At 32.5% G+C, this 13,866-nt stretch overlaps 1 protein-coding gene across 1 annotated transcript in view; it reads left to right on the top strand.

Moving 5' to 3' along the window:
• LOC145314846 (uncharacterized) overlaps positions 1 to 13,866 on the top strand; it is a 57,145-nt gene that overhangs the window by 34,813 nt on the left and 8,466 nt on the right. The window contains exons 10-18 of the mRNA XM_080154927.1: positions 2,903 to 3,062; positions 3,762 to 3,881; positions 4,237 to 4,349; positions 4,631 to 4,705; positions 5,200 to 5,300; positions 11,531 to 11,781; positions 12,061 to 12,155; positions 12,601 to 12,721; positions 13,439 to 13,583. Of these exons, the coding sequence (XP_080011053.1) occupies positions 2,903 to 3,062; positions 3,762 to 3,881; positions 4,237 to 4,349; positions 4,631 to 4,705; positions 5,200 to 5,300; positions 11,531 to 11,781; positions 12,061 to 12,155; positions 12,601 to 12,721; positions 13,439 to 13,583 (1,181 nt within the window). The remainder of the gene's footprint in view (positions 1 to 2,902; positions 3,063 to 3,761; positions 3,882 to 4,236; positions 4,350 to 4,630; positions 4,706 to 5,199; positions 5,301 to 11,530; positions 11,782 to 12,060; positions 12,156 to 12,600; positions 12,722 to 13,438; positions 13,584 to 13,866) is intronic.

Here is a 13,866-nt window from a genome sequence, read left to right as displayed (position 1 = left end):
TTTAAATATAGGTAATAGTTATATAGTTAGATTTAAGTTTTTTTTTAAAGAAAGGCAGTTATAGATAGATAGATGAATAATCTATGAATATAGATGCCCATAAGAATTTAAAGATAGATACATGTATAGTAGAATATTAAATACATAGACAAATATGCAGGGACGTTCAAGCTGTTTAATTTAAGTAGTGTTCAAATGAGTGGTTTCAAAGGTTTGATGGGTATAATCTAATGTAATTTTTAAAAATTTTGTGGGGGGGGGGGGTAAAATAAGGAGTTTGAGGGGGGTTAACACCATTTTACTTCCACCCTTTGACATCAATGAATAAGTTTTTTAAGAACTGTTGTTGATGATATTTTACTCACTATAAAGAATATTCGACAAGGTTACATTCTTAGACAGTACACTCTTAAAAATATCAAGGCTATGCCTCGATACTTTGAACTTTTTTCTCTGTTATCTTCAAATTATTGGAGTAAGAGGGTGTTGTAGATCAGTTTAAGCGACAATGATCTTTTTTTCTATCTTATCTCATCTGATTAGGGGGGGAGGGGGGTTTATGCATTTTTCGTTATAGTAATCGCAATTTTTGACAAGTTTAGCATGAAAATAATTTTTTTCTCATCTACTAAGTTTAGAACTATTTTGCCCCTAATTTTTAGCAGTGTGTCTAAAGGATAATAATATAATTACTTGCATAAAAGATAATCTGTTTACAAAAAAGTGAATATAATATTCAATCTTATGCAACTGTCATCATACTTATTTTCTTAATTTTACTTTCAATGTTAAAAGTATTTAAGCTTTTTTATTAGCAAGAACGTCCAAGCTTTTTATTATGAGCGAGGGAGGTATAAAATCAAAATTGCGAAGGTAATTCATGTTTTAGTGGTGGGTTAAGACACATGATTTAAAAAAAACTAAGGGCTTTGAACTAAAGTTACAGGGTGTCTGTTTGTGTGTCTGTTGCTTATGATCTTGCCAACCGATAGACCGTCATAATCAAATGGAAGGGTACCTCCACTTTCCCAAAAAAAGACCGCCCCTGAATACTCATCCCCCTTTAATTTGTTTTACTTAAAAAAAATTAAAATGGAAAGTATATGGTCTACTTACCTTCGATCCCCCCCCCCCCCCCCCAACACTTTACCTCAAATGTCCCTATATATCTCTAGGGGCGTAGGCATTAGTTATAGATAAAGAAAAGTAGAATTTTAACATAGTGAAAAGCAGGAAAGTGGGATATGAAGGTTTCTATACTAATAGGTCTATTTAATTAACATTGAACTTTATGATTAAATATTAAACCCAGTCCATATGTCTTAGTCTTTCTATGATAGATATAGATATTTCAAATTTTGAAAAGTATCTAAAATCACTAGGTAGTATCAAATAAAATTCAAAACTTATCAAATATAAAATAATTTTTTTTGTAAATAACATTTGGAAAAAGAATAGAATTTTAAATTCAATATTTTTACTGTTACTTAGGTTTTTATAACATAATCCAATATTTTTTTCTGGATATTTATATCTATCCATTGCAGATTTTATGTATATGTATAATTTAAAAATTTCCCAATCTGCCATATGGGTTTAGTACAGTGTATGGTTATTAGCGCAGCTACTCTATAATTAGGATATGCTCTATGTGTGTACGTCCATTCATTAGTAATGGTGAATTAAAAAGGGCTAAAATACATGTTTTATGTAAATTTTTAAGATCCCGTTGTTTTTTAATCAAGAAAAAGGTTTTATTGTTGCTTTTAATGGATATACCCTAGTTTATGTAATTTTGTTTTATTTGATCAAATATGACGGCATTTAATTATGTAATCTTATCCTATTATATAAATTAGGAAAGTTTTTTTTGTCTGCATTAAAGTATCTTGTGAACCACTGAACCGATATGGCTCCCCTATATAATGAAGCTTCTTATATGTACAGGGAAGGTTTTAGTCTTTTTTAAACTTTAAATTTAACCCGTCGGATGGGATTGGCGTATTTTCTGCCCCATGTATTGTATACCTATTTAAATAAAGATCCCCTTAGTTGCTATGGGCGCACAGCCGTTAGTATAACGATAATTCAACAAAAACTAATTTTTAGTTCTTTGATTGGAATCCTATTATACAATAGTATGGTTATTTTGATGATCTGTTTAGATCTCGCTAACCACTGAACCGATTGAGTTCTCCATTTTAGGGATGCTTTACAAACATTGGTCCCGTTTTTAGGATCTTTAACTGTCCTTATCTCTAGATGCTATTGTCAAATCTTAGATAAATACTGAATAAAAAATCTTAATATTTTTTTCTTAAAATACGTATCACTCTTAAGATTATCTTACTGCAAAGATAAGAATTTTAATGTCATAATCACCTAATAAAGGCATGGCCATCAATGATTAAATCATAGTGACGCAAACTGACGCATTTATCTAGTATAACCCCCCAAAAAGAGTTGCGTAATAATGCGTATAACGCGTGGTGTTTATTTTCTTTGGTAAGGAATTTATATACCAGAGATAATCATTGAAGGAGGGGACATTGGGATGTTTATCACACTAGTCCCCAAAGTTTTAAATTAACGTTTTCTCATTCGCTAGATTAACAACTCTGTGGACTTTAATTGAATATTGACCGGTTGGATCATTAAGTTGAGTGTTCAAACGTTTCAACCAATAAGTGAAATCTATAGAAGGGGTAATTTTGTGTATCATCATTATGGATGTACATCTATTTATATGTCATTGTCTTATCCCTTTAAATCCCTGAATTATTTAATGCACGCCACAGGAATAGTTCAATAGATAATAAGTAAATTTTTTGTCTATTCAAAAATCAGTAAAAAGCATTTGCAACAAATGTTTTAATACAAAAAATATTTTAATTTTTTTTAGGCTGACGGCGAATCTTCCGGGAGAATGTTGACCTCCGACTCCGATGCTCCTAGCCGACCTCCTCGACGCAAGCGGACCAAGGACAGTATTGCGAGTAGGCGCAGCATGCGCGGAGATGATAGGCGCAATGGTGCCTCCCACGGTGGTGCTGGAAGTAGCGGTAAACATTTTATAATAAACTAGTTACTTCCCCCATAGCCTCTAGGGCAGGGCAAAGAAGGTCAGAAAAATATTCTTTAAAAATCCCAAGACAATTATAAAACTTCCCTGAAAAGTATAACCTATTCGGCCTAGTGGTTTCCAAGAAATTTAGCTTTATGCAGAAAAAACTTTACTTTTATATATAATAATATATAGAAAGTCTTGATGAGCAATCACTTAACTAATCTACGGTAACAATCCGACTACATTTTTGTGTACACACTTTTATATGAAAGTAATTTTCTCCATTCCATCTACTAAATAGGCCAGCTTTAGATAGTTTAATTATTAGATTAAAGCATAATTTTTTTTTCGAAAATCCTCATTTATCGGATTATGGACCATGTAGATTAATGAATCTATTCTTTTTACTTACCTACATAACTATAGTAAAAAGTTCTGGATTATATAAAATAATAAAGGTACCTTTACAAAGTGTCTCAAAAATCAGCCATGTGACGTCATAAAAATGAAGGATTATCCAGATTTTTTCCAGGTTTTTTCTTTCCCACTTCTCCTCTTCTCGCTCATTTTTATGGCGTCACATGAATGATTTTTGTTATACTTTGTAAAGTTACATAATAATGAAAACTGTTTTGATCAAAATTGTTAAAAATTTTAAAGCTTCTTGTTGTTAAACTTGTATGTTTTTTTATAGGAATAACAGTTGGCGGTACATCTGAATCCATGCGACGCAAGAATGTGCGGAGTGTAAAGAGGGCGGGAACAGTACGCCGCCAAGCAAACGGAGCTCCCTCTCTTGACACCGGCAGTCTTAGTAAGTAGTTTTCCTAATATTTTTACTCACAAATATACTTGTGAAGACTTTGATGGTTAGGTTGAGCTTTTTAGGAAAGCTTTGTATAGTTAGAGCCAGGAAGGGCCGTGACAATTAAATTTAAATAGACTACTCCCTAAGTTTATAACACGTTCTACAATTTGTTAGCTTAAATACTTAATGCTAAGTTTGAATTTATATTGGGATGTACAAATAAAAGGGTCCAAACCTTTTTCCCAATGATTAATATCTATTAAAAGGATAATTTTGTTTGTTATAATTGACCTACCAATTATTTTAATTAATTATTAGCATCGCTTTTAATCCTTTAATTATATTTTCTTTCTAATTTCAGCAAAAAGAAGTTCCCTGCGAAAATCTGGGTCAATGCGGCGAGCAGAGAAGAGGCGGACGGTCACAGGAGACCCAAAGGGGAAGGACAAGGGGAAAGGAGATATTTATACTAAGGTTAGTCCAAAGGGGAAGAACAAGTGGAAAGGAGATATTTAGACAATTTCAGTTTTGAAAATAAAAAAAAATACTAAAAAGTTTTGGGGGAGGGCATCCTTTAGTTGTTATTTTGGGAGGGTTGTGGTACCCTCCCCAAAATTAAATATAAACCTTCTCAGGACCTATGAAAAGCTACTTTGTAAATTAGAAATATATCGGTTCAGCGGTTAGATAGATCCTTCTTTACGGATAGATTCCTAACACCCTGTAAATATTATATAAGGATTAATTTAATTTAGGTTGCAATACCACGGAGTAAGAGCTTTATGAACGTATCTGGACAATATAATTTACAAGAGCTCTTTAAGGAATTTGTTCATTTTACAGAAAATAACGATTCTGAATTATGTCAGTTTCACTCAGTTTATAGTCGAGCAAAAAAACCCTAACCCCCTTATTTTGAAGGGTGGGATAGTTTTTCGTTGGTTTTGTTTTTCTTTAGGTCAGGTAGCTAGGTTATATTTTATTGGATACAGGTTAGTCCCGCAGGGTTAGGATACCACAGGTATAAGCTTTGCTGGGGCAAGTCCCCAGCAGAGCTTGGACATAAGAATAAAATAATCTTCCCTAATTTTGTTTAAAAATTTCCCAGTTAGGGTAGAGGGCTTTATTATTTAATTACTTGGCACTTTGAAAGAAAACACGAATAAATCTTTTTAGTAATGGTATGGTACTAATGTTATATATAAAAAGAAAGGGTTGTATATTGATTAGACCTCAATTGTATTTTTAAGGTTTAAAAAACTAAAAAATCTTTCAAATTTGAAACAAAAATGTTCCAAAAATGAAACAAATTGTTGATCTGAAGGAGCTGAAAGAGAAAGAAGGAATAGAAAGTGTTGATGACATACTCAGAGAAGTTATCAAGTCTGGTGGAATGTCTTTTAATAATATCAAGCCAGTCTACAGGTAAATTTTACTAGCTATTACAACCCTAAAGGCCTTGATGGAAGGGTAGTCGACCCTTAACGTTTTAGTTTAAAAGAAAAAGAAGAAAAATATTTGGAGGTGATTTTTTTCCACGGGCAATTTTCTTAGAAGGTTGGAAGCAATTGCCTATTGTTTGAGAACAAGCCCAAATTGCTGAACCTTATTGGTTTAGAGCGATAGCCAATAGGAGCTGGCCGCCAATTCATTAATTTAATGTGTTAAAAGTTGCAAATTCATTCGAAACTAGGCTGGGACCTAATTTATGGCCAGGTTTCCTATCCCTTACCCCTGAATTTTATATAGGGATAACTTTAAAAACAAAAATGTGATGACTTTAACGATGAAAAAAATGTATCGTAATTTATATTTTTTTTTTTAATATTTAAGTTGTAAATAACAGTCTTTTATCTACAATCTAAATTATTTGTTTATAATTTTCATATATTTTAATATGCTTTGCTAATAACAGATACTGTCATCCTATTTCCATGAACAATGTATACATATTACATATGTCCATTTTAAGAATAGATGCATAGACATAGATTTATATGTATCATTAAAAATTCTAAACCAAGCTATAGTCATAAATTTTAAAGAATATAATAAGTATTTAGTTTTAACTTCATAAATTATTATACAAAACATTTTTAAAGGCAAACAATAGATTAAACAGGGACTTAAAGGGATAAGACAATAATGATACACAAAATTTCCTTACTGTAGATTATAATTAGTGGTTGAAACGTTTGGACAATCAACCAACCAAAATTTAATAAAAGCTTCCCAAAGTTGTTAGGCCAACAAATTAGAAAACTTTTGGAACTATTGTAATGAATAGCTCATTGTCCCCTTCCCTCCCTGAGATGTACACTTTCTTTTTAAGTCATCTGAAAAATTATTTTTCCCAAAGAGTAGGTTTTCTCAATAGCTTTTAATAGAAGCTTTTTATTTATACAAATAGAGGTATTGGATTATAGACGATAAATTTTATAAAATAAAGATATTTAAAGATACTTATGGTATCAAAAAGCTTTTGACGGACAGACAGACAGACAGACCGATAGACTTACATACAGACAGGGGACAGGACAGACAGTAGAACGGACAGACCTACAGACAGACAGACAGACAGATAGACGCAATACAGACAGCCAGTTAAGAAATGTTGACTGACAGACAGACAGACAGTGTGATGGACAGACATAAAGACATACAGTCGGATGGACAGATACTAATTAATCTCCTGTGAAACCAAAAAGAAAACATATTCATCTTAGAAAATCTTTACACATATTTTGAAATAATCTTTATTCTAGTTACTTGATATAAATAACTAAAAAGTTAGTTTTTATATATCAGCCGCAAGCAGATAGTTTAAATTAGACACTTTATAATGTTGCCCCATCAATTCCAAATTTTATCATATTCGCACAATTACATAAAAGTGATCCTTCTATAAAAGTAACAGAATGTTTATCTGTAGCGAAGGATCTCGCTAACCGCTGAACCGATATGGTAATCCTTTGCAATAAATCTTTATATAGTTCAAGAGATAGATAATTTTTTAGGGGTTTGGTGGAGTACACCTCTACCCTTACGAGGGAAATCCGCCATTCTGCCAGTTAGAATTAAAGGGCTGTTTAATGACAAATAGTGAAGCAACGAGAAATTGGCAGTTTGTGCTGTAGTAATAAATTGCAATTTTAATGTGTTAATACGATGATACATTTTGTGAAACAAAAAGAACACCTATTATAATAAGATTATACATTCTTGCCCTTAGCAATTATTTCATAGCTGTCTTAGAAAACATCAAATTTTTTGCAAAACAAGATTTTAGCATATACTGGTTTCAAAGTAGAAAAGCAATTACAAGTAAGGTATTGTCAATAAATCACAGTATTGGACCAAAAATTCACAAATGATCAAGAAAACACAATGTATTTTGCTTAACCCTTACAGATCGGGCCCCTATTCCCACCTTAATAGATTGGGGGGGTTTCTACCTTATATACAAAGTCATAATGTAGAAATTAAGAATTATTTAGAATTTTTTTTTAATTTTGGTGCTACCCAACCGACTTTGACCGGACACCACGACCGACACAGACCAGATATCCTAATAAAATCAACTCTTGCCGACGTATAATTACTAAACTTAAAAAGTCATGAAGTCACAACTCTCTATCTTACCTACAAAAAAATGACATTGAAAAAATAGAGGGGGGGGGGGGGGTCAATATGACCCCCCCCCCCCGATCTGTAAGGGTTAATAACTATCAAACTTAAATCTAATGCTTTTAATTACAGAGATGTTTCCTTGAAATTGAACCTTTTTGTCCTATAAATTATTAATCCAAAAAACCGTTACGGCTCTACGGACCATTTCTGTTTACATAAATTATTTTATATAAAATTATATTAACTCTTATACTGGCTATTCCAAAATATGCTTTAACATTATGAAAACACCAAATTTCTCTCTCTCATCTTTCACATAATTTTTTAATAAAAGATTTTGATTAATCAAAAATGTATGTAATAAACATAAAGCTTTGTTCTCTATTTAGTTTTTTTTACTTTTAAAACTCGAAAAATTGCACATTTGTAAAAATTTAAAGCGGTGTCTTAAATAAAAATTATAAATTATCTTCGATTTCAATAACCAATTTTACAAAATTGATTTATAAATGTTCTATCTTTGTAACTGTGCGCTACTTTTTGAGAAATGGTTTTATAATAAATGTATAGGTATAGATGCATAATCCAGACAACTAACTAGATCCAGTGTTGGAGAACTTTTTCTTCTGCTAGCAAATTGCTTTCTACTCTTTTGTAGCGACTTTGCTATATTCAAAGACCCAATTGAAAGCCGGTACAGGGTCCACGGGGTGGGGATATGCAGTTATTTAACCCTTCCCCCCTCTATTGTTTTACTAATGTTTTTATTATGTTAATATTTACATAATTGATCTGTCTGAGAGAGATGATTTATAAAGGCTATTGTCTGGTTTTCCTTTTATATTGATTGAATTTTGTTAAGCCTAGGTCACTTTTAAATTAACTTTTTATAAATAAAAAACTAAATATGAAACAAAATCCTTAGATTTATTAAATTAGTGTAGGGAGGGATGGAGGAGACATTGGACTATAAAATATACTTTTTCCCAATGTTTTATAATAAACATTATCCCTAATTCGGATATCAAATTTTGATTAGTTGGTTTATACTAACAGTTTCCAAACATTTTATTAAAAAGTTATCATTTGCATAAGGCGTAATATTGTTTACCTTCCTTTTGTTTTCTCGTCCATTGTCGTATCCCTTTAGATCTTTGCATAAAATAGGCCAAATTAACTATTAAGAGCAGCAACAAGAAGATAAGACAATTAAACGAAGAAAACTTATTATCACATAACTTTATTAAATGACAAAATGACAACTAATGCACATATCTCAAATTTGGCAAATTTGTTAACTTAAAAACACAATTAATATTGAAATTTTACTTGTAACATGTAATGAATTGAAGATAAAGATTATCACGAAAGCTTCTTCTACATGAGAAAATAATGTTTCAGAGTATTTTAACGGAAGTACATGTGTCAAATTTTTTCGCAAACTTTTAAATAATACTATAAATATTATATATACCCTTAATTTGTAACTAACTGCCTTCTTGATGATTAAACTCAAATTGCCTATTTAAGGATATATACTCCTTGGGCTCAAAGACAAAACTTAAAAATAAGGATGTGTAAATCTATGTTTTAATTTATTTTTGGATACTTTGACAAATGTTCTGAATGTGTCATCTAAATATGACAAGTTTATTATACTATTGGTGTGAAAATTAAAAATGAATTTAATCTTTGTCTGTTAGTATATCTAGAAAAAAGAAATCGGAATTCAGAAAAGTTTTAATCAATTTTTGGATTTTTTTATTCACATAAGTAAGAGAATTGTTAAAAGAATAATGATTTGCACATGGTTTTGGCATAAGTGTGAAAACTGAGGGTTGTTGACATCCGCAACCCTTACATTAAAAAAGGGCAAATGAAAGCCATTTACGAGATATTACTTTTAAAATACACACATACTACTTTCTAATTAATAAAAATTTATCGCCAATCTATCTATGAATCTAACTATCAGCCAATCCATCTATCTATCTAGCAGGGGCGTCCAAGCTTTTTTTTTTGGGGGGGGGGGGGTAAATACCCCCCCCAAAATTTTTTTTTAAAGAACATTTATTTTGGGGGGGGGGGTAATTACCCCCCCCCAAAATGGTTTGGGGGGGTAAATGCCCCCCCCAAAATCGTTGGGGGTGCCTACGGCACCCCCAAGGTAGGGGTAATTTTTTTTTGGGGGGTGTATTGTTCACAAAATTTTGGGGGTGCCTACGGCACCCCCATAATCGTTTGGGGGTGCCAAATGGCCCATTACCCCCCCCCTTGGACGCCTATGCTATCTAGTGTGAATATTACGTATGATTTGACAGAATTATCACATAAGGAAATAATGTTCCTACAAATTAAAAGAAAATAAATGATAGCAAATCCTAATTAAGTTGGTAGTAGCTTGGCAACTCTATAGTTAAGTAATGTTCGATCGTCCCACCTGATATCCGACGACTTTGAACCACTACAATTTTATTATGTACTTACAACTTATAACATAGAAGCGCTATTGATTTAACATTTTTCTATTAGTGTTATATATTTCTAAAATATTTGTTGAAATGAAGGAACACCGGAATAACAATTATGAACTGACGCCTTGTCCTGTGAAATTGTCACATAAAAAAAATTTCCGTTGTCTTTCCAATAATTTCATATTATTACAACTTGTTTTTTTTTATACTGTTAGTCTAAACTAGCGGCTACGTCCCTAAGAAAACTTTTAGTTTTAGAAGAAAAAAGTAAAAAGAAAATTGGAGGGGAGGAGGGGCGATTTTTTTAGAGGGTGGAGTTGCTCTTCTTCAAAAAATGACCAATGGAATCACCAATTAAAAGGGGAACCATATAGATCTTTTGCAAGGTAGACATACATCCTGGTACTTTTATCATCTTGCTATCTATTATACATTAAAATTTGTCTATCTTGCTATCTATTTTTCAATCTCTTCTGCATGTTTCTATATCTATTGATTTTTAAATAGCTCTTTTTTTCTACTAGTAGCTACGCCTCTAGCATCTATGGGCTGTGTGATCGAAGGGAGAGAGAGGGCCTAGAAAAATAGCTAAAACCATCTCAGGGCTTAAATCTTAAAATAAAATAGCCCAAAAATATCACAGGATCTTTGTAAAGCTTACCTTAAAAAGAGAATTAGATCGGTTCAGTACTTACTGTGATCTTAAGCTTCAGACAAGAAAACCTTTCTACTTCATATGGGATACTAGCGGCTTCGCCCCTAGCCTCTAGGGGCTTTATCCCAATAGGTAATTAAAAAAAATTGAGCTGCAACCACTCATTTGAAACTGATTTTAAAAAAAACAGGAGGATTTTTTTTTTTGGGGGGGGGGGGTTGGCCTATAACCACCACAGGACCAGTGGGTGTATTCCCTAAAGGGTAGAATCGGTTCAGTGGCTACCAAGATCTTAAGGGACAGGGGACAGACAGACGGAGATACATCATTCTACTTTGTATTATAGGTATTCTAGATATGTGAAATTATCTGGCTTTCTAACTATTAATTGTTCTAAATGATTATAAAGCTGTCAGTCAAACTATCTTTCTATCAATCTAAGTTTTAATATATCACATAATTCAGTTTTATAATGAAATCTCAATAACTTCGTGATGCTTAAAAGGCCTTAAGACACTTTCAAAATTGTTTTAAATGTTTTCTCTTAGATTAGATAGCTTTCACTATTCTAATCAAATTATCAGTCAGTTAGCAACTTTTACATTTATCAAAGCTCTAAAGAATAATATTTCTTTCTTTCATAAGAAGAATGATCTATTCCAAAGCAACGCTTTTTTTTATTAAAAACCATTTTGTAATTTCCTTTTAAGTTTATAGTAGTAATATTGGCGTAATCAGCAACTGATTGTAGATATAAGTTTATAGTAGTAATATTGGCGTAATCAAGGTAAATGCCAGGCTATAAATTGTATTACTGTTAACAGCATAATGAAAATAGTCATATATGTAGGTATGTTCAACACAATTATTCGAGTTGACATAATGAACTTATTCAGGGAGATGTTAATGAAGCTGGTGATGACTATGAGCAAAGATGAAATATTCATCAGATCAAAAAACATCATGAATGAACAGAAGAAGAAGAACGGCAAATCATGGGGAGGCGTTTTGGGCGGCGGCGGCGGCAAAAATGCGGGAAAGTCCAAGAAGTTGTCGGATTTTTCGTCGTCGGGCGGGGAGGGAGGCAGTAAAATGAAGGCTGGTAAAAATGCTGCCGGAAAAAGAAAGATTTCTAAAAATGAGATAGGTAATGTAATATTTACAATTTTAACATTGATGCAGTCATTTGAAATGTTTAAAATTGAGGCAAAATGCATGTTTTTTTCTTTAATCTTTTAAAACAAACAGTAATGTGATGTACTTAGAGAAAAAAAGTTTTAGAGTGAAAATTTCTCAAGAAAAGAATTATTAAACAATTGAAATGATTATCTCCAAAGGTTCCCTGAAAGTCACAAATAAAATAGATCTGTTATTTATATATATATTGTTAATAAAGAGGCATTTAGAATCGGAAATTTTGATTTAGGTAACCCAGTACCAATTGATATTCCGAAAAAGTTTGCCGTATCAGTTGAGGAATTATTAGAAGGAGTTGATCTTAAGAAACTACACAAAGCACAGGTAGAATTTTAATCTTAATTTTTAGGATATTAAGAACCCAGTAAAAGTGTCGGACTGATTATGACGTAAAAAAAATAATTAGCCAATGAGAGGCCACTATAAATTTTTCCATTGGTCAATAATGGCCTCTCATTGGCTAATTTTTTTTCTTACGTCATAATCAGTCCGACACTATTACTGGGTTTGATATTAATCTTAAAAATTGTCTAAAACCTGCCTTTTGTAAATTCGATGATTCTTTTTATTTTAATACAGTTGCTTTTAAAGAAAACTAGCGGATACGCCCCCAAGATGCCTCTAGGGGCACTTGAGATAGGGGAGTAAAATTTGATAAACCATTTTTTTATTTTATCCTTCGGTACAAACAAATAGATAGACAGACATCCTGTTACTTTATTAAAAGGATTATTATTTAAGAAAAGTTATTGATCTTATTTTTATTAAGGAAAAATTAAAAGGGCTACAGACAAAGGACGGGAAGATAAAGCCAGAAGACATTTACACATCCTGCAGTGAATGTGGATACCAGTCTGCCTGTGGTTCTTATTGTTCTTGTTCTCTGCCAGGTATAGTTATTATTTACACATCCCAGTAGTGTGGTTACCAGTCTGCCTGTGGTTCTTATTGTTCTTGTTCTCTGCCAGGTATAGTTATTATTTACACATCCCAGTAGTGTGGTTACCAGTCTGCCTGTGGTTCTTATTGTTCTTGTTCCCTGCCAGGTATAGTTATCATTTACACATCCTAGTAGTGTGGTTACCAGTCTGCCTGTGGTTCTTATTGTTCTTGTTCTCTGCCAGGTATAGTTATTATTTACACATCCTAGTAGTGTGGTTACCAGTCTGCCTGTGGTTCTTATTGTTCTTGTTCCCTGCCAGGTATAGTTATTATTTACACATCCTGCAGTGAATGTGGATACCAGTCTGCCTGTGGTTCTTATTGTTCTTGTTCTCTGCCAGGTATAGTTATCATATACACATCCTAGTAGTGTGGTTACCAGTCTGCCTGTGGTTCTTATTGTTCTTGTTCCCTGCCAGGTAAAGTCTATATATCGATTTTAAACTATTATTCCTATAACAGTTAGGTAAGATTTGGGAACAGTAGAAACTCTAAAATCCATACCAAAAGTCTGTACGCCAGTATAATTATCCTATTCATCTGTTGTTTTGGAATACTGATTCCTGGGACAACAATGTACATTAATAGAGGATGTTGTCCTCACTGTTTTTAAAATAATGCTTAAATTTACATTTTCTAAACATGCTTAAAGATTTTTATTTCAGGAACAATCCGAAGGAAGAAAGCTGGCGGTGATAAATCAGATTCAAGTGGCTGCAGCTCCTGTGAGTGCCAGGACTGTAGGGAGATGGGGGATGTTTGCTACTCTTGCTCACTCTACAATGAGAGCTCTAATGCTGGCTCTGTCAGGTACATAGATAGATAAAAGATGAAAGAATAGACGGACATAAAAATAGATAGATAGATGGATTTAGCATGACTTGTATTTCTAATTGAATGTCAAAATATCTTTTCCACTACATCATATTTGCGAGGGGACATTGAAAGGGTTTAATAATCATGGAGAAAGAGTTTATCAAATCAGGGCGTTTTAAAATGTAAAACACAACAAATAGTGTGCTTTTATTCATTGATTGGTTGCCAATCATTAATGAGGATTAGTTTATCGAGATCATGGAAAGAAAACGAAGTA

The sequence above is a fragment of the Acartia tonsa genome, chromosome 3 (genome assembly GCF_053477335.1).
Source record: "Acartia tonsa isolate MP-2025a chromosome 3, ASM5347733v1, whole genome shotgun sequence".
Classification (NCBI taxonomy): domain Eukaryota; kingdom Metazoa; phylum Arthropoda; class Copepoda; order Calanoida; family Acartiidae; genus Acartia; species Acartia tonsa.
This window is presented reverse-complemented; position numbering and strand designations above follow the sequence as displayed.